This window comes from Fukomys damarensis, unplaced genomic scaffold, assembly GCF_012274545.1.
Source record: "Fukomys damarensis isolate Sample0158 unplaced genomic scaffold, DMR_v1.0_HiC HiC_scaffold_35, whole genome shotgun sequence".
NCBI classification, from domain to species: Eukaryota; Metazoa; Chordata; class Mammalia; order Rodentia; family Bathyergidae; genus Fukomys; species Fukomys damarensis.
In genome coordinates this window covers 18,405,927-18,427,466 of record NW_022900947.1, presented here as the reverse complement: position 1 = coordinate 18,427,466, position 21,540 = coordinate 18,405,927, and the positions used below count along the sequence as shown (strand labels likewise).

At 40.0% G+C, this 21,540-nt stretch overlaps 1 protein-coding gene across 4 annotated transcripts in view; it reads right to left on the bottom strand.

Moving 5' to 3' along the window:
• Anapc4 (anaphase promoting complex subunit 4) overlaps positions 1-21,540 on the bottom strand; it is a 36,610-nt gene that overhangs the window by 11,278 nt on the left and 3,792 nt on the right. For 2 of the 4 annotated variants that reach the window (XM_019205149.2, XM_010608482.2), the window contains exons 3-18: positions 18,571-18,703; positions 17,234-17,308; positions 17,065-17,091; positions 16,925-16,969; positions 16,022-16,106; positions 15,089-15,193; positions 12,895-12,978; positions 11,186-11,272; positions 10,321-10,385; positions 9,569-9,611; positions 9,380-9,456; positions 7,848-7,948; positions 7,712-7,763; positions 3,361-3,416; positions 1,192-1,277; positions 192-248 (exon numbers count right to left, since the gene is read on the bottom strand). In XM_019205149.2, the coding sequence (XP_019060694.1) occupies positions 192-248; positions 1,192-1,277; positions 3,361-3,416; positions 7,712-7,763; positions 7,848-7,948; positions 9,380-9,456; positions 9,569-9,611; positions 10,321-10,385; positions 11,186-11,272; positions 12,895-12,978; positions 15,089-15,193; positions 16,022-16,106; positions 16,925-16,969; positions 17,065-17,091; positions 17,234-17,308; positions 18,571-18,703 (1,178 nt within the window). The remainder of the gene's footprint in view (positions 1-191; positions 249-1,191; positions 1,278-3,360; positions 3,417-7,711; positions 7,764-7,847; positions 7,949-9,379; positions 9,457-9,568; positions 9,612-10,320; positions 10,386-11,185; positions 11,273-12,894; positions 12,979-15,088; positions 15,194-16,021; positions 16,107-16,924; positions 16,970-17,064; positions 17,092-17,233; positions 17,309-18,570; positions 18,704-21,540) is intronic. The other 2 variants (XM_019205150.2, XM_010608483.3) reach the window with 1 other exon arrangement.

The following is a 21,540-nucleotide window of genomic DNA, read 5'->3' as shown; positions in this document are numbered from 1 at the left end:
ACCAATTGTAGGATACACACAAACAGAAGCTAACTTGATGACTTTATGTTTAGTAAATAAGCAAATAGTTCAATAGTTTTAAAAAACAATTGCTGAGAATTTAATCGGGTTAAATCTAATTACTTCTTACCATCACCTAGGTCTACTACAATTACTTTAAAAAACCTAAATCATAGAAGTGTGATTCTTACCTCATTGAAATGTTCAGTAAGAAATTCAGCAACAAATGTAATATCCTTTTGAGTCATCTATCAGTAACAGAAAGGGACAAAAAATCAAGTTGAAAAAAAGCTCCCCAAGAGAACAACCTAATCTACCTGAACAGTTGAGCAAGGGCCAAGAACATGTGAGCTGCAGGAGCCACGGAGAATTCTGCTTTCTGCTGTAAGATGCCCCTTGAGGGTAATTTTAGGGCCACTTGGCACAATCCTTACAGGTGGGAAGAAACTTGCTCACCAGTTCTCAATATGGGTACTGAAACTGAAGCGCTTCATTTTCAAGGAAAATAAAAATTCATTTAACATTTAAGAAGGTTACAATAAGGAATACAAAGGTACTATGTTATATAGGTCATAAAACCTTACACAAACATGAAAATTATAGATTTGGATAGCTGTAAAAATGGATTGGGAGCTGAAAAAACATGTACAACATGCACATTTCTAAAAAAAAAAAAAATGTAAGGGTTTTGTCTAATGCCTAGAGCCTGACATCCTGTTAATTATTAACTATGTCAGAGTATCATATCAAGAAGACCAGCAAAGCTGAACAGTAAGGAAAACATGCAGCTGGGCATGGTGGCACAAGCCCATAATCGTAGCACTTGGGAGGCTAAGGTAGGAGACTGCCTAAGTTCACATAGTGAGCTTGAGGCCCCCTGCACGACTGAGTGAGACCCTGTCTCCCTTTGCTATCTGTGCAGCAGTAGTTCCAAGCCTGCCGCACAAATCGAAATTCCTTATGTAAGATGGCACAGGACTTGCACATGACATATGCACATCCTCCTGTATCTCCAAATCACCTCAAGATGACTTGTAATACTTCATACTGCATAGTGTAAATGCTATGTAAATAGCTGCTACACCAAATCATTTAGGGAATAAGGATAAAAAAAGTCTGTGCGTGGTAGGTATAGACACAGTTTTTCTGAGCATTTCTGATCCGTGACTGGCTAAACCCACTGATGCAAACCTGTGGATGTGCAGCGCCGGCCCCACTCCTATACGCTACCTTATTCAGCTCGGGAAGCACATGGTCTTCTGTCATTCTCAACATTGCTGCAAACAGAAAGTTAAAAAACTCAGTGGTTCCACCACCTGCTTCACAAGCACAAGGTCCTGAGTTCAATCCTTGATACAAAAAAAAAGTGGGGGGAATGGCTTTGAAAAAAACCATCTTTAAAGGAAAACTAAAAATTTCAGACTAAATCTTCCATTTTGAACAGTTTTTTTTCAGTAAGAAAACTATATTTCTCCTAAAAACTAAAGGATAAAGAGCTTAGCTCTAAATATGTTCAGGATCAAAACCAGTATAGGCCTATTATTTTTCTTCAATCTGTTGCCCCTCCAGACAAATCTAAATGCAGTCTTATGCTGGGACAACATCTGCAGGGTTCCTCTCCTAACCTAGTAGTGTTTCTTCTCTCAAAATCTGCAAACAATTCTCCAGAGTTTTACAATACCAGAGAAATGTGTATTTCCCTTGGCCTCTTCTACTATGTGAGGCCATGTGCACACACAGCCGCATACACGCATATTTCTACGCTTTTCCTTAGCATCTATGGCGGAGTCTTCTTGTCCCGCCATAGGGCTGTGCTCAGCAGCAGGATATTTCTGCACTGTGTCATCCGAAGTCAAGACTAAAGACACTCACTGCATGTGCTTCTGCTTGGTGTTAAACTATGCTTCCCAACTGCTGGATCAGTAGCAAGTGTGTCAGAAGTACCTCCACAAATAAAATTATTTTCAAAACCAGTTTTCAATGAATTCAAACTAAGCTCTCTGAAAAAAACAGGCTACAATGTCATTCCACAATTCATTCTTTTACCCACTCAATAAAACTACTTACTGATTATACTATGGGTGCTAGAGCTACACAGGCAGTACCACAGCGACCCCACCTTCCAGGAGACTCCATTTCACTGAACACAACCAGTGTTACTCAGCCACAGCTGGTGGCAGAGCCAGGACTACACAAGGTCTCCTGTTGTCCAAACCAGTGCACCCTCCATAATGCCATGTTCTCAGGACTGAGCAGTAACTCATTTCTTGTCTAATCCTGGTTTTTACTCATTAGGATGAACAATACAGAAACAGCCTAAACTGTCTTCAATAACTGTGAATAAAACCCAACTATGACTTTCATCAAACAAGGATTTCTAAGGTTTCATTCAGCATTAATACTGCAATTTATTTCAATGACCAACTCAGATCTTAAATAGGCTGAGCTCATAAACACTCTAGTTGGCCATACTGGCTGACATTAATATAGTGAGAACACTCTAAGAATTTCAAGTGTCAGTATCAGATCATATTCAGTTTTTATACAAGAGTAACTACAAGGGGCTGATAAATATGAGGTCTGCCTTTATAATACTAGAATTGAAGATCTAGTGTCTTTATTTAAAGGAGGGAGCAGCACATGAAAGGTAATTTCTTTCTTTTTCAGTCTTTAGAATTTTGATAAATTCCATTTACAACTGTTTTGATAGAGTGAATATCAAAACAATTAATATCAAGCCAACAGATATTTGTCAATTAAGCTGCCTACTCAACTGCAAAGACACTGTGGAGATGCAGAAAAAGACCACATGTGGTCTGCACGCTTGTAAGCTGGGGTGTTACTGCCCAATGGCAGTGCTGATGGAAATGTGCCAACTGTGTGCTCCACTGAACACCCACAACCCTGAGAACGTCCGGGGGAGCTGGCCAAGGAGCTCATCTGTAATCTTCGAGCCTTTCAATCAATGGCTGATGGCTACCATCATGGACTGTAGAGATCCAGAGACAGTGAGAACACAGAGTAAGAGACAGAAGATATTCAAGAACTTTTTAAAACTCTAGCACCAAAATGTGCCCAGTCTATAGAAAGGATTCCAAAATGCTATTTTCAATTAAAAAAGGGTGAGCGAGGAGGTGTTCCACAGTAACGTCCGCAATCCCAGGAGCTGGGGCTGAGCAGTGTGAGGACGTCACACTGGCCAGAAGCTGGCAATCACCAAAGCTGGGTGACACGTGCCGGGGACTCACCCCACTGTACTAGTAATTTCAAAGGTCTGTCCTTTTTATTAGGGTAACTGAAAATATTCCCGTAATTTACAAAGTGTTACAACACCAAGAATGCTTCACTCAATTAACTTACCCACGTACAGCCACCGAAAAAATGCTTTGAAGTTTTTCATACTGCTATCTATAACCCTAGAAAGATAAAAAGAAATCAAAGATTATCGGGTATTCATGCATAACTGTCAACTGTCACAGAATAAAATAATCCTAACTTCTACTTTACCCTATCTGGGTGACACTTATGCCCTTGGAAGAGCAGATGTTACAAATCAAACACATCTATAAAAATACAATTAAAAAAAAAAAGCAAATCCTGATTCTTTTCAAAAATAAAGCAAAGTGCCGGGCGTGGTGGTGCACGCCTGTAATCCCAGCACTAGGGAGGCTGAGGCAGGAGGATCACTGTGAGTTCAAGACCAGCCTGGGCTACATAGTGAGTTCCAGGTCAGTCTCAACTACATAGCGAGATCCTGTCTCAAAATAAATAAGTACATAAATAAATAAATAAATAAAACAAAAATAAAGCAAAGTAACATTTTAACTGGCTATGACTGCCTTATCATAAACTGTGCATACTTTTTTCTTGTATTCAATAAAGTAGTAAATTCTTTTTTAACTTGAAAGAAATCAGGAAAAAAGTTTTCAGCACTAATCTTGGTTTAAAAAAATATCTGTTAGTCAGTAAGAAGAAAAAACATACTCAGCAAAAGAAAAAAAAACCCACATCATTACAAATTTGTACTATGTTATGACCTCTGATATCAATGAACACTATTTTTTTTGTTTGTTTTGTTTTGTTTTGTTTTTTGAGACAGGGTCTTACCATGTAGTTGAGACTGACCTAGAACTCTCTATGTAGCCCAGGCTGGTGTCAAACTCACAGCGATCCTCTTGCCTCAGCCTCCCGAGTGCTGGGATTACAGGCGTGCGCCATCACGCCAGGCAATGAACACTATTTTTTGAAGTTGATTTTGGACTCTGACAATAACTGAGACCTCAAAAATTAACTTCCCAGGGCTTTATACAAATGTGTCCCCCAAATTAAGCATAGTATTTGAAATGGAAGCCATCTTCATTTTGATGAAACTAAATACAGACAGGGAATTAAAAAAATATATATCCTTAAGGCCATACCTATGAGATAATTACTCTAAATACACAATAATCGCACATTTCATTTCTACATCTCAAGACCCTTCCCAAATAGTAAGTTTTGCAATACCCTCAGTGGGGTAGGTCAGTATTATTAATCTTTCTATATAAAGTAAGACACTTGAAATTAAGGACTGCAACATCCCCTACATGACCAAGCACCATAACCAAAACTCTCTGGCAGAAACAAAGAAAAAGAAAAAAAAAGTTCTTTTATGTCTTTCTCAATCCCCCACCCCACCCCAGGTAACCAGACTTATATCAGAAAGTGTCATGCTTTTCCTTTTGTAACCCAAAATAAAAACAATGCTATGTTCCACTTACTTGAAAAGAGCAACACATTAACTGCCTTTCGTTCATATTGAAAGGTGATCAAAGAAAGCTTAATATTTTAGTTCTGCTCTCAGCAAATGTGGTAAAGTAAAAAAAACATTTCCCAAACAGAAAAATCAATGTCATCTCCCCTCTCATATTGTCTGCTGAGTACAACCTCCTATACCTTCCTCCTTCTAAGATGCCATTAAAGTGACAGTGGATGGGGAGGGATGTATGCGTTGTAAACTCACAGAAATAAAAAGACCAGTAGAAAAGAACTAGAACAAATTTCAGAAATGTCAAGGCCTGGTGACTGATGAGGACAATGTGTCAGGCAGAGCACAGCATGGGCGGCCAGGAAAGGCCAAGAGAGGCCGGGAAACTGCTCAGGTTTAAGAGATGTGGCAATTAACTCAGGTGAGCCCAAACTGCATCTTACTGCACTGGGCATGACGAGGGTACCTGCAAAATTCAAACTGAACTATAGATGAAAATACGGGGTCAATGTGAAAAATTCTAACTTGTTAACTATACGATGGTTATGTATGAAAATAAACTTACTCTTAGAAAATATGCACTAACATCTCCATATAGTGGGCCCCTCTTCCATTCCAGGACAACAAAACCTCAAGGCCCTTACAGGAAACGACGCTGCACTTGCATATCACCTGCACACATCCTCCGGAATATCTCAATCCTGCCAGGTTACCTACAATGTAAATACTATACGAATAGCTGTTACATTGTGTTTAGGGACAATGACAAGAAAAAAAAAGTCTGCATATGTTCAGTACAGATGTAGACTTTTTCCTAATATTTCTGATCTGAGGGTGGCCGGATCTGTGAATGTGGAATCCATGTGCGATGAAGACTCGCCACGTATAAAAATGCATCTCCTGCCTCCAGCATGCCACAGGCCCAGGTCCTCCTTCCCTGCTTGGATTTTTTTCACCACTATTTGTTACTCTCTGAGCTACTATGCAAAGTATGAGCAAAATATATGATGAACGTTTACACTGTAAACATTGAACACAGTTACACTGTCATTAATCTCCCTCGCTGCAAACACACTTATCTCATCTCTCTTGCCACTTCTGAGAGCAGCTCTGGAAGTTTACTTTCATGTCCTCACCAGATGTGGTCCAATCGCTTCTCGGCCTTTCGGCTAAGATCAAGTGCAGATGTGGCCCAAAATACAGTCAATGTTTTTGTCAAGTGCCATCCAATGGAAAGGCAGATTTGTAAAAACACTGGGCTGGGGATTTAGCTCAGTGGTTCCAGCGCCTGCCTCGCAAAGCACAAGGAGCCGAGTTCGATCCCTGGTACCAAAAAAAAACCATTTGTGCGTCCTCATCCACCTTATTCAGTGGATCTGCCCAGTACAACTTCTGACTCTTCCTCAAAACCAAAATGGCCGTGAAAGGTAAGTATTTTGAGCTGATTCAGAACATCAAGGCAGCCACATTAGCACAAATGAAGACACCAAAGAGGACTTCCAGAAAGTACCAAGAACAATGGGATAAGTATGTTTGAATTAAGGGAGAATATTTTGAGAGGGATTAATGGCAATGTGTCTCTCTTTTTTTTTTTGGTACCAGGGATGAAACTTGGGACCTTGCGCTTGTGAAGCAGGCTGCAGAACCACTGAGCTAAATCCCAGCCCAATGTGTCTTTTATTGTAAGAACTTATTTTTTAATATAAAAATCCACCATATTTTTCAAACACATCCCATATATTTTAATTATCCATTGTTTATTGTCTAACCACATCAGAATACAAGATTTTTGAGGTCACAGTTTTGAGTTTTGTTCACTACTATATATGCTCAGTGTTCAGAACTCACTTAAAACATGGTGAAATGCTCAATAAATGTCTACTAGTCAATGGGTTTTGGATAATTAAGTCAAAAAATGTTTTCAGAGAACAGGCAATGGTATGAAAGATATGAGAAAAGTATGAACATAGAGGATCAATCCATGAAGTCTAGTATCTGACCAAATATATTTCTAGAACTAAAAATGTAATTTAAAAGACAAAAAGAAGAATTGACCAAAATAATAAAAAAGTAGTATCCAGGTTAAAACATTTTTTTTAAATTATCAACACACTAAATGAAAAAAATCTTTATCTAAAAAAGCTGTTGTGAAATTTCACAATAACAAGGATAAAAACTAAAGCTTTAAGAGAGAGGAAAAAAAACTTCAAAGGAATGCAAATCGGGAAGCTAGAGAGCCTCCATCAGCAGCAGGAAGTCCAGAGTGCCACAGAGCAAGGCTTTCCCCTCAGCACCCTAAATCCAGTCAAGATCACCAACCGAACGCGAGCGAGGAGGAAAGACACCCAGCGTTTACCTCCCACATCTGCTTTGTAAAGTTACTCAGGACACTATGCAGCAAGTGATTAGCTAAGGAAGCAGTAGTGGTGATCCTGACGCGAGAAGAGCTGAGAGCGCTGTGCACAGCTGGGCAGAGGTGGGAGCTCAGCCTGCGGACCTGGGGGCGCAGGCTATAGGAGCAGCGAGTTAGACGGGTGGGGACTGCCTGCTCCTCAGTCAGGGAAAGAACAGAATGAGGAGTTAAAGACAGCAGTCAAAAGAAAACAGGAGAGCTCAACAGAGTTCTGGAAAAACGGAGAGGAGCAACTTCTCAAAGTTGACAAGTACAGGAAATGGAGCAGTCCCAGTTCAGAAAAATGGAAGTAACCTAGAAACTGCAAGAGTTACAGCATTGGTCCCGATCCCCTCTGCAAAGAGGACAAGAATGAGAATGGCTGGGGCAGGAAAAACAGTTTTACTTCATAAGATCTCTGTGCTGTTCACTTATTTTACACATGCAGGTGTAATTATAATAAAAATTAAAACATTCATTTTAAGAAAATCAAGACAATTTACTAGGACCTCATTTAAGTAAAAAGTGAAATATTCTCAGGTCCTTGATTCTAGGTAAAGCCCATTACTTACTGAAGAAGTTCATTTGCTTTGAGTATGAAAGAACCCACAGCAGTAATAGCATCTAAAGAGAAAGAAATGAATAAATTAATCACTTGTTAAGCGAGTAAACTGTGTCTAAGGTATTCTACTGAGAAATTAAACCTACCTTCGATTCCTGCAGCATCCAGTCCAAGAGGCTGGTATTTCTGCTTCCACGAAGCCATCCCTTTCAGCTCACTCAAATGATACAACAAAGACTCTGAGCCGCTGGCGAGACAGCAGGAACGGACATCGTTACTATCATCGACGGTGGTGCGCAGTGACTGCCTCAACAGATCTATAAATAAAAACTGACGACAACTTTAATTTTCTTTCTACAAAAACTAATGATTTGGCAAAGCTATTTCTGAAAAGTGCAGCAGAATCTTATGTCATCAGAATGTACGTGAGCACAGATGAAACTTGGTGGGGTGATCGGATCAGGTCCACAGCTGTCTTGGCACACACTTCTTACGCTCCACCGCCGAGCTCCCACTCTGAGCCCAGCCCTGGTACGTTTAGGGTAACCACGAGGCCACCTCATTCACCCGACAACTACATATTCAACATTCAATAAACATGCTCTGAGCGCCGCTGGCTCTATGTCAGGCACCACTAGATGCTGGGGATCCAGCAGTAGGATCTCCTGGCACTGACAGTTTAATGGGGCAGATGGGCCACAATCTTCACACAATCAGAGCGTCTGCTGCCCGTGTGACATAAGTGCCTTGAAGGGAATGCCTGGGTGAGACAGAACAGATCTAACCTGGGGCGAGCTTACTGAGCTGAACAGAAAGGAAGAGCAGGGTGCAAGCGCTCCAGAAAGCAAGAAGGCTGTACAAAAGCCCTGGCTGGGAAACAAATGTCATGTTTGGGAAACTAAAGGCCACTAATGTGATGCTGAGAGGCAGGCACTAATGGTCACGCAAAGGTCATGGTCCCAAGAGCAAAGGGAAGGCAGCACTGGAAGGTTCTGAGAGGTACATCGGTAGCTCCGCTGGGGAAAACCCGCTTCAAGGCAAAACATGACCCGGAGTAGAGCAGTGCAAAAGGTGCTGCAGGCCCCGATGGGGCAGGCTGGGTCCCGGCATGAAGGGATGCAGCAAATTTAAATCCAGCACTCAGCATCTGCTTGCAAACTGCCTCAGTAAGGCAGCTGTGGACAGAAACAGCAAAGACGTGGAAGATCCAATTACAAGTCTTAGCTCTGACATCCAGTAAGTCTAGGCCAATCATGTAACTGATCCTGAACTGCAGGTTCTTCTTGTGCGAAATGATGAGAATGAGAACAAACTGCCAGGGTACCACATAAAAAAATACATAATATGCACTAGATGCTATAACTAATATACAAACATGTTTAATTTCACTGATCAAAGAAGCACATATGCCCTATTTTACAATATACCTTATGGTTAAGGGAGAAAAAGTCCAGACTGGGTTTAGCCTTGTTAAAAGATATTTTACCTCATAAACTTTATAATTATCTCATAAGTCATTACTGACTTAGGTGTATCACGATTTCCCTCAAATGCCAATGCAATAATTTTAGCCAGAGAGGACTCAAAAAGAAAATGCAAGACCACAGAGAGGTTTCAGAACGATCAAAGCTGCATGTGTGTGGATGCAATGCCAAAACAGTCTCCAGCACCTTCATACCTCTGTAAGTGACTTATAACCAATTTCTGTATACTGGAATATGACGACTCTATAGACTGGCCGAGCTTCTTTAAACCCTAATTAAGAGAAGAAAACAAATTTAGAATACAACTAGGATATATGTCACTTCAAAAAAAAATTTAAGAAGAACATATTATGGCGATTTAAATACAGATATTTTAATGGCACCTTTACTGTTAACTGGTTCATCAAGAGCGTCTGGAGTTCAGCACTGTAATGAAAAAGAAAGTGTTTTTAGTTATTTCTCCATTCAAACTTGAATGCATCACTTAAAATTTAATTTTCAAAGTACAAAGAAAAATTTGAAACAAATAACAAATAGCCCAAAAGAAATGAGGACTCTGTTGTACTCATCAAATGACAGAAAACAGGAAACAATAAAAGCCAGCAACAGACTGAAGTGCACTCAAGAACACACTGCTCACAGCCCTTCAGAGCAGCAGGCAGGGCTGGCTCAGTCAGGCTGGACGGCGCTCCAGTCATTAGGAAGGAAGCAGTCAGCTCGCCATGCGCACAACTGAATAAACCACATGTCACATGTGGAAAGGTATAAAACGTAAACCAGAGAAAAGCTTTACAAGAAAATCCAAACCAATCTTTGAATACTCTTAAAACGTGAAAGGTCTCTTTAAGGTCCCAGAAAGGAAAAGATTAGTTTGGCTACATAAAAATTTCAAAATTTTTATGTATTTAATAAAACATATGCATACACACAAAAATGATCACATTTGCATTAAAAATGTGCATAGAAAGCTCAGAAAGATATACACCATTTTGGTTTTTTGGTTATGTACATTTTCTATTTTATTTTTACAATGAATATGATTATTTTGAAATAAATAATTGGTATAAAAGAGGAGAAGGAAAAGGAGAGGGAGGAGGAAGTGGCAAAGCAAGAGCCCCTAACCTAAGTTCATTACCTCGCTTTTCCCCACAACAGCAAATGCATGAATTCATCTTGCACTGATGTGGTTGTGTTCTTTTCCTTGACAAAATGCAAAGAGAAAAACTGATTCACATGTTGTAACTTGTAAGTATTTTTATTCAAATTTCTAGGTATACAACTTCCTTTCTTTGTTTCCATGTTTCCTCAGATCTGTCTCTAAATCAGTTGTCTGATATCAGTGGCTGGAAGATAGGCTGTGTGCAATATCACACCCACACTTACTGCACTTCACAGTCTGGTCCCCACCTAAGTCATCCTAAGAGGAACAGAGTCCACGGCAGCTTGGTCTGTGCCCCTAAGTTTTGTGTGCTGGAGGCTGCTGAGGTGGCGGAAGCCCTAAGAGGTGGGGTGCAGCGGGAGGTTGTTGGCTTACTGGGATGCAGCTGCAGGAAGAAAGCGAGGCATTCTCAGGGGGTGCTGGTAGTTCCTGAGAGACTGTTGCTATAAAAGAGCAGGGCTGACTCCTCCCTGACCTCTGACTTCCTGTCCCACCAGGTGACCCCTCCCACACACACTCCTGCCATGATGCTATCTGCCCTGAGGTCCTCCTCACCAGAACACATGGGGCTGCACGGTCTTGGACTTCCCACCCCCAAAACTGAGAGCTAAAACCCGCTTTTCTTTGTATGTTATTCAACCTCAGGCGCTTTGTTACAGCAATAGAAAATTAAGAGACCTTTTGAAAATCTCTCTGAAACAATATTGAGGTTAGACCAAGCTATCTGAAAGAAGTAACAATTTTATCCTTTACAAATCAGCCTGCTTTTTCTCATGTATCCAAAAAAGGAAATTATTTTGTACTTTCAAACTCTCTCCATGGGAAATTTCAGTTATGTTACCTGCACAAACTTGGTGAGACGAGAATCCATCTGCATCAGTATTTCTTCCCACGCTTCACACATACATGTCAGTGACAAATTTATATACTATTAGCAAGAAAAGGAAAAAAATCTGTAAACCAACATGCCAACTAAATAATATGTTTCTTATGATCAAATGTCACAAAGAAATCCAGAATTTACTTTCAATTTCTTAACTAAGTCCCAGGAAAAATAGAAGAGTGTAGCTTACATTTTATGATCACCTAACTATAAAGAGTTCAATTTTTCTTAGCATTTTATAATAAAACACGTTTCGAGCTGGGAATGTGGCTCAATGGTGGAGGGCTTGCCTAACACGTGTGAAGCCCTACGTTAAATCCCCAGCACTGAAAAAAAAGTTTAAGTTTGTAGCTGGTAAAACAAATATCCTCAAGTTTTTGTTTTTGTTGTTATTTTTGTTTGAGACAGGGTCTTGCCATGTAGTTCAGGCTGGCCTTCAATTCATTATGTAGTCCAGGCTGGCCTCGAACTCAGGGCAATCCTCCCACCTCAGCCTCGCAGGTGCTGGGATTACAGGTGTGCACCACCATGCCCGGCTCAAATTCTTTACATGAGATACATTTTATGTATAGTAACTGTGAAAATGCTAGCTTGTTCAGCTATCAGTTTGACAGCACTAAAAAAGATACTAATCTCAGCCAGGCATGGTAATGCACCCCTGTAACCCCAGTATTCTAGGAAGATAAGGCAGGATGACCACAAGTAAAAGCCCAGCCTGGGCAACTGAATAACTTAGCAAGAAATGTCTCAAAATTAAAAAAAAAAAAATTTTTTTTAAAGCAGTGGCGATATAGTTCAAAGTCAAGGCCTCTGAGTTCAATCCACAGTACCCAAAACATAAATTAAAAAGATACACTGGCCAGGGATTTAGCTCAGTGGTGCCGCCACCTGCCTCATAAGTGCAAGGTCCAGTGTTTGATCCCTGGTACAATAAATAAATAGATAGATAGATACATAAAAAGAAAAAGATTCACTGATCTCCAGAAACCTTTCACATCAAGTAAATCAAAAACTACGCTAGAACAACAACAACAAAATGTTCAGAGTTCTCTGCAGGTCCTCCACTGAGACGGGCCACTCTACAGCTCTTGCTTTGGCCTGGCTCGTGTCATGCTCTAACAGCACACAGCACAAACACTGCCGCTGAGTCCAACACTCACAGGCCTTGCACACTTCCACTCACACTCTTGAGACCCTGTGGCCACAACCACACAAATAAGCCCGGAGGCCTGCTGCAGGGAGGGCAGCAAGCAGAACGGAGCCATTCCAGCCCCACACACTACAGCCCACAGGTCAGCCGCCTGGAGCTGGCCCAGATCCCCACAGCCCCAACTACTGCCCTGCAGAGCCACTCTGGACTGGGTGCGTTAGGGACAAACACTAACTCACGTGGAGACTGGTTTCCACCATAATTTATTTGCAATAAAATATAAGTAGCATTTCACTTAAGAGATTATGTAAAGAGGTATAAACTATTTTTTTCTTTTCTTTTGGAGGTGGTAAATAGGGGTAGATGGAAGTGGATTCTCATTAAATTTTCTTTTCTTGCTTTAGTCAATACTCTAAGAAGATTAGCAGACGAAACACTTTTATTCCAGACAACTTTACAAAAGGTATTTTCTTCATGACACTTTTAGTAACTACATAAAGTCAGCCATAAATCATACCTGCAAAAGAGCTGAAATGTGAGTGAACTTTCTAGCCATCCGAGTTACTTCAGGTAAGAAGGAATACAATAGATTAGTTTCAAGCTATAAAATAAAGACAGAGAGTCCCAATCAGATTTATTGCTTATTTTAAAGACAAACTGTTTCTGCCCAAAAACCAATCCCATGATATACAGAAAAGTCTAGGTGTAATTATGTATCAGAAGGACTGAGTCAGAACTCTGCCCCTTTTGGCCAAACAGTTTGAGACTAAGAGCACAATTTTAGGGTTTCCTAACCTGTGTGGACTGCACAGATCAATCTCTCTTTCGAGCCCTTCTATGTAGCTATAAATGTAATAACCTATTTGTAACATCGTATGGGAAAATTAATAAATGACCATTAACATGCTTAAAATTTTAATGGAAGTAGAGGAATTAAAGGTGATTGATAAATACAAGGAAAACATCTATCAGTGGTACGTAAATTGGATCTCAATGTAGTTGTCATTAAAAAGTACCTATTACAAACTTCACGGAAAAAGTGAATCACTTTATTACAGGCCAAATGCTGTCCTGGCAATCAGTTTCTGAGTCTTAAGGTGAGCAGTGAAGATGAACAAGCACGGTAGTCAATCGTAACTCAAGCATGTGACAATGAGGCAGTGTCACTTTTTCACTCTGCTTTTTTTAGCGATTTCTCAGGAACTCAGGCAGATGGCTGAGACATTTAAGATGAGAATTCTGGGACGATTTTTTGGCAAGGCGAAGCTAAAATCTAAATACTCTATGGAAGCCTGTCAGACTCCTCAATCTTTAAAATAAAGAGCACACAATAAGAAAAGTTCTTCTCAACATGAAGTGGTCGTTTTGCACAAGCAGTAATGTGCTGGTTAGGAGCACAGACCCAGAACCGACCACATGGTACCACTTCCTGACACTGACACGGAGCAGAGCTGGCAGTTCCAGTGCATGCCCGTGTACACGTGACATCTGTAAGACAGGAAGGACACAGAGCTACACACCAACTCTGAAGTACATTCAAATGATCAATAAATTTTAGTCTTTAATAATATCACGGACAATTCTAAGAAAATACAGTACAGTAATGCCTTGGTAGTTGAACGGCTCAAAGCTCGAACTTTGTACTACTCAAACAGCAAAATTCAAAAAAAAATCTGCTCAGTAGTCAAACTAAAAATCTGACTTCAAGAAACCTGTACAGGGGCCAGTTGTGGTGGCACAGGCCTGTAATCCCAGCACTTGGGAGGCTGACGCAAGAGGATCACTGTGAGTTCAAGGACAGCCTGAACCACCTAGCAAGACCCTATCTCTAAATAAATAAAAATTAAAAATAAAAAACCCAGCCCGGGGATTTAGCTCAGTGGTGCCGTCGTCTGCCTTGAAAGCGGGACCTGAGTTTGATAGCTGGTTACCAAAAATAAATAAATAAATACATACATACATACCCTGTGTAGACTGAGAGTCATGCTGTAGACCCAAAGCGGTGAAACTTAAATCTAAGCGCCACTCTTGCCCAGATAATATATAGTGCTTGTGTTAGTGTGTTAAAACACTTGTCACTGTGCTTTTTCTGCATTTGTATAAGATACTGTAAACAACATGGCTCCAAAGAAAGTGACAGCAGCGATAAAGCTAAGAGGAAAACTGTGAGAACCATGAGAGTTAAAGAAAATCATTGCAAAATTTGTTAAACTCCAGAAAAAAGAAATTTATAAGTGAACATTTTTTGGCCTCAGAACCAAATTGGGTTTTCCATTATTTCTTATGGGAAAAAAATGCTCAGTTCTCAAACCTTTTGATGTTTGAACACGAATTTGGAACAAATTGAGTTCAACAACTGAGGTATCACTGTACTTGGTTCAAAGTTAAATTGGTGTAATAACACATGAGCATGGTCTTTACCAGACCACCAAAACCCTCTCTATGAAAACTGTATTGGAGTAGTATTGGATATAGTATACACTATAATGACATCCAACGTATAAGACTTTGGAACTCCAAGCAGCTTTGTTTTGTTTCAATGACAATTAGAATACAATGAGCTATGGATACTAAAAAACGGCAGGCACTGGGGTTTATCTCAGGGGTTGAGAACATATTCAGCACACACGACGGCTGGGTTTCATCCCCAATACCCAAAAACCTATAAAATATACACTTACTCTCTTTTGCCATTAAGTTCCGATACCCACCTGAAAGTATGAAACTTCTTGAGCACCACCGACAGACACCTCTGTGACCACTGACAGTGACTTCAGATCACTTGATAAGCATAATGCAAGACACGTACCCACAATCTGTAAAGCAATTAAGGTCCCTCAGTACCTCTGCTAACGCTGCCAGGCTGCACTGCCTCAACACTGGAAGCAGAAATTCACAGAGCTTCAGAAAGCAGACGCATATGCCTGGTCCCTGCCAGACCTGCGCAGCGGGTGAAGGCCAGAGTCTGCACTGTACCCCGCCTGGGCACGGGAGACAAATAGCTGCCCCCACCCTTCAGGGGTCCACAGCATCAGCTGAAGAAGCAAATCCCACAGCCTGTGCTTTTGTCTACCCTCCACTTCCCAAAGGACACTAAGAGTAAGGTGCAAAAAACTTTGGAGAAGAGTGAGACCAGCAATTGTGACAGCCTCAATCCCTGGGTGTAAAACTATTTCTGACAACTTAGCTACATTCCAGTCACAAATCCTAGCTCTTCTAGAGCTGTGGTTCAACATTACACCACGACTGATGGACCACACTTATTTTTTGTTTGTTTGTTTGTTTGAGATAGGGTCTCACTATGTAGTTGAGACTGACCTGGAATTCACTATGTAGCCCAGGCTGGTCTCAAACTCACAGCGATCCTCCTGCCTCAGCCTCCCGAATGCTGGGATTACAGGCATGCGCCACCATGCCTGGTCCACACTAATCTTTTTGCTAAGAGAACTTGACTAGTTTCACCAATAGCTCCTGGTCTCTAGAAACATCATATCACTACTATTTTTATCTTTGTAAGGAAATTATCCTCTAAATATTTAAGTGAATTGAAACTAGAAAAAAAACAAAACAAACTATAGTCTACAAATAAACGTGCTGCTACATTCTAAGAGAAACAATATAAAAAAATTAAAACAAAAACTTACCCCTGTAACTCGAGCAATTTTGAACATTCCATAAGCGTAAAGCTCGATAAATCCAGAGCTTCCTCCAAGGACAAGAATATTAAGCCTAAATAAAAGTATGCAACAAGCTGAGGTGATTGAGTGCTTAAATGAAGCTATAGTCTCTCCTGCTCTCACATTATCTACACACTGAGACCCTCTGCAGAGGGAACCCAATGCCAAGCAAACCGAGGCCTATCCTTTTTTCTCAAAAGTTTCCTATAGCCTAAAAACACACATGGCCAGGCATGGTGGCGCACACCTGTAATCATAGCACTCAGAAGGCTGAGGCAGGAGAGTCACTATGAGTTTAAAGCCAGCCTGAACTACATACTGAGACCATTTTGAAAGACCAAAAATAAATAAATAAATAAAATATTTTAAAATCGCAGCTTACAGTAAAATAACATTAACAATGATATTTATATGAAGCCAGTAACAAAATAATCCTTTTCCAGGTAAGACAAAGTGCTGTCAGTTTTATTATGGATATGATATAAAATATATTAAAGAGGCTTAAAGAACTTAGACAATAAAGTTTAAAATTTAGAAACTCTAGTACTTCTGTTCTCATTAAAACACAAAAAAGCACACTGCACTAAAATTTGACAAAATAAAAGACCATACAATAAAAATACCAGGTATTAAAGTGTTCATTTTGTTGGGAGGTGTTAATGTAGCAATCAATGTAACAAACGAAAGACTTGTTCATCAAACTTCTGAAGAATTAAATATCAGCTTAAAGAAATCAGACTTATTGGGCTGGGGATTTAGCTCAGTGGTTCTGCCACCTGCCTCACAAGTGTAAGGTCCTGAGTTCGACCCCCAATACCAAAAAAAAAAAAAAAAAAAATCAGACTGATTTAAGATATTTGTGAGATTTACCTGACATCTCCCAAGAGCTTAATAATTTCATCAGAATTTTCTTCACTAAAATATAAAAATAACAGTGGGTCACCTTTTGACAATATCTTTAACCACAATAAAAAATTACTTTAGTTGAAAACAAAAAAGGCATATCTTACCTAAATATTTTTGAGGTGTTGCTATAACTAGAGAAAAACAGAGATAAAGGTAAAATAAACTGTAACAGAGATGGTATTTTTTTTAAAGGTCTGAAAAAACTGTCACTGTTACAAGCAGAGGAAAAAGTCTTCAAGATTAATTCCAAAGAAATAAAACTCTGCTACTTACTTCTTTGGTAACGTGGGCAGCTTGGGCAAGAGAAGGTTTGACTCGTCCTCGGCATTGTAAAAGGACGTGAGGACACTAGTGGGAGGAGGAGAGCAGCGTTACACAGCGGCACAGGGTTCCCTGCTTTCCGCCAACAGCGTACGTTTCTGAAAAAAGACTCCAGCGTGATAACACGACCAAGCAAACAGATGCTACGAATATTTCACCACTGTAAAATAGTCACTCTAACAACAGAAGTAAAAAAGTACAAATTTGTTAAGTTGTGCAAAGCGAGTCTGTCCAATAGGCATGCGTCGTCATACCTTAAATTCCCTTTTCTTTTTCAATTCTACCCCTAAATAAAAGTTGGAAATAAGTGACTGAGCAAGTGAAAAAGTGGTGACTTGGAAATTGCTTTTCCCCCACGTTAACATGTTAGCCATCCTGAGAGATCCTGGAATCACCACCTAATATTTCTAAACTCTCAGCAGAAAGTGTGTTGGGAATACACTTAGCAATAAGGGCCGAGATGTGAATTACACAGCATGCGGTTTCTCTGCTTCTAGAAATTTATGTGACCACGTGCAATCCTTGATTATTTCATGATGGATTAATCACTCTGGTTTATCTAGAGTGAATTGCAAACTCTAGGCTAGGTTCTTATGATCCAATTCTTTAAAATCCCCTTAGGAAAGCTATCAAAGATCACTCAGCTTTGTAAGCTCACCTGATATTAACTCAGTGGAGCTTAATTGAAAAGAAAAGCTAATGGAAAGAAAAATGTGTCTCCCCCAAAAAGGAAATACTTTTACCCTAACCAAACTCACTGACCTCTTAGCCTGTGTTTACTGCAAGCCTGGTATATTACTTGACTAAAAAGAAGAAAGCAAAATTGATTTCAGGAAAAAAGGAAAATATGAAGACCACAGACACAGAAACCTGTTCAACACCAGAGCAGAATGCTCAGTTTAGCACTTTCTCTAGTCTAAGAATATTTACTTAAACACTAAAGGCAAAGTCCTAAACAGAATAAATGCTGCAAGAGAAGGCAGAACCACAATTTCCTAATTGTTAACTTTAATTAGTTTTACTTGCAAGTGTAAATCATTGATAAGAACTACTAAAAATGACTAAAAAAGTGCAAGAATAATCCTGGTTACTGAGCCATTACTGATCCAGTAAAATATATATATACATATACATACATTTTTTTTTTTAAGAAGAAAAGAACTGTAACACAGCATTAAAACATTTCATCTTGATGAACTCAAAACCAAAACCGAAAGGCACTAAGCAGACACTCAGCATGCAGAATGAGGGAAAGCCCAGAAGGTACTGCGCTATGGGTCTGCTCGCACCTGCTCTCCGCAGTCACCTCCATCCAGTGCATGCAGGAGACCGGGGCCTCCACGGAGAAAGAGTGCAAGCTTTCGGGCTTTTCCACATCACACAAAATAATCTTCTTGGTGTCAGCAAGAGCAAAGGCCAAAACTAAAACAAGAAAAAACAGAATGAATGAGGATAACATTTCAGAAAAATAAATGGGCATTTTTCTTTATTGCCCAGTTTTACTACCTTAAACACATCATGATCATCAAAATTATATGACATATACATCTTCCCTTTAATAGAATCTACTTATGTTGTTATCTAAGCTTATTTTCAAACTGCATGAGCAGTGTACTCTCCCACCTGTTGTACTTAATGTCTTAAACATCAAAGTTCTGGACTAAAACCCTGTTGTTCAGCAGAAAATATCAAACAGGTATCAACAGATAAATAATTATACTTTCTCACGCTGACACTGTAGTCCCATAAGCACTTCTAAATGGTAGGAAGAACTTCAGTACATGCCTCTAATCCCAGCTCTCTGGGAGGCTGAAACAGGAAGACTGCAATGTTTGAGGCCAGCCTGGAGAACTTAGCAAGACCCTGTTTCAAAACAAAATAAAAAGAGCTAGGGATGTAGCTCGGTAGTTGAGCACTTGCCTAGCATGTACAAGCCCCCTGAACTATGAGTTCAGTACTGGCGGGGAATCCGCCACCTGATTCACAAAAGGAAGGCACCAACTCCATCTGTGGTGTTCTCAGAAGTGTTTCCACTCTTCTCTCCTGTTTCTATCTCATAACAGGAAACAAGGTCATCAAACACTGTGTCTTGTTCCTTTCACTGCGCTGAATAGTACTTACTTTCTCTATGCAGTCCTTACTATCTTCCTAACGTATCCAAATCTAAGGATTTCTAGCCTGTAATCCCAGATACTCAAGAGGCTAAGGCACGAGGATCATGAGTTTGAAGCCCTCCTGGGCAATGCGTGAGACTCCATCTCAAAAACAAGGGATTGGGGGGGAAAATTTCTAAATAGAAACATATGAGTTTCAATTGCAAACCACCACAGGAAACTTTGCTAGATGAGGGTAATCCTAGCCTTTCTATTTTGTTTTTCTTCTTTTTTTGGTGTGGTACTAGAGATTTGAACCCAGGGCCTCACAGTTACCAGGCCAGTACTCTACAATGAGCTACTCTCAAGCCCTTTTTAAACTTTATTTTGAGCAGGATCTCACTAAGTTGTCCAAGCTGGCCTCGAACTTGTGATTCTCCTGCCTCTTGATAGCTGGGATTATACATGTGTTGCCATGCCCAGTCCAGCCTCTTTAAAAACAATTAAAACAATCTTTTTTTTGGTTTTTTGAGACAGGGTCTCACTATGTAGCTGACACTGACCTGGAACCAGCCCAGGCTGGTCTCGAATTCACAGCAATCCTCCTGCCTCAGCCTCCTGAGTGCTGGGATTACAGGTATGCACCACCACGCCCAGCTAAAATAATCTTAAAATAATCATTATCTGACAAAAAACATTTTATTATCCAAAAGTGTAAGAGTATATATATTTTAATGGTAAACACATCTTACCACACACTGACTTCTTTTATGAAACAGCCTGTTTTTGGCCAAATAATTCAAAACCTCAGATGTTATTTACATAAGTCTCAGGGCTGGGGGTGTAGCTCAGTAATACAGCACACGCCTTGCACAAGAGGTGGATCCCAGCACCACCAAAATCAAACAAAGTTTTCTAGTCTTACACATCCTCTACATATATTCTGAGCAAGAACAGAATGAGAGCAATATGTTGCCAGCGTTTCTGCAAATTCTGCTTCTGAGAATTAATCTAAGGACCTAATCACACAAAACTCTTCCCAATGTTCAGAAAGTTTATATAGCATTGCTTATAAAAGCCCAACTGGAAACTAAATATTTACCAAGAGGGCTAGATTTTGCAAACTACAATACGTATAGCAGATTAGTATGCACTTCTCTATTATTAATGTGCTATACTATCCACATGGAGCAAACCAAACAAATAAATCCTACATAAGCTGAGCACATAGGTGCAGGCTTGCAATCCCTGCACTCAGGAGGCTGAGGCAGAAGGATCACAGCAAGTTCGAGGCTAGCCTGGGATACATAGTGAGTTCAAGACCAGCCTGAACCAGATAGGGAAACCCTGTCTCAAAATATATACATAAATAAATAAGTGAATTGTAAGCTGCAGAATTTACAGTATTTTTACCATACTATGCATTGTAATGTTCAAATAAAACAAGAAGAGCTCAGAGATCAGAACCATACCAACATAAAAGGCAGCAGGAGGAAAAAGACTATGGAGAAATGGAAGAAACACAGTCAGCCAATGGTCTCTTAGGTGTGGCAAACATACGTGCACTTTAGTGCTACATTTTGTTTTGGGTTTGGTTTTGGGTTTTTTTTTTTTCTCCCCTGGTTTTTTGAGAGGGATCTCACTATGTAGTTCAGGCTGGCCTTGAACTCACACCAATCCTTCTGAGTGCCAGGATTATAGACATGTGTCACCACACCTGGCTCAAATGTATTTTTAGTTGATTTTTTTTTTTTTGGTACCTGGGATTGAACTTGGGTCCTTGTGCTTGCGAGGCAGGCAGCAGCCCCACTGAGCTAAATCCCCAGCTTCGAATGTATTTTTAGAGAAAGAAATGCCATGATGGACCTGAACTGACTGGTGAGTGACAGGTGGTGCCAGGGCCAAGTGGTGCAGGACAAAAAGACAGCACAAAAGAACAAAACCAAAGTATTTTGTCTATTCCACTAGATTTCATTTCAGAGTTATTTTTGCCAAGCAATCAGATCTCATTTTAAGTGTTCTTTACCTAGAAACAAGGTGACAGAATTTTTATCAAGAGTGCTTATGAAAAACTTACAGCATTCTAAAAAGAATTCCAAAACTGGCATTCATAATTCTTTATTTTTTTGATTTTTTTTTTTTTTTTTTTTTTTTTTTTTTTTTTAT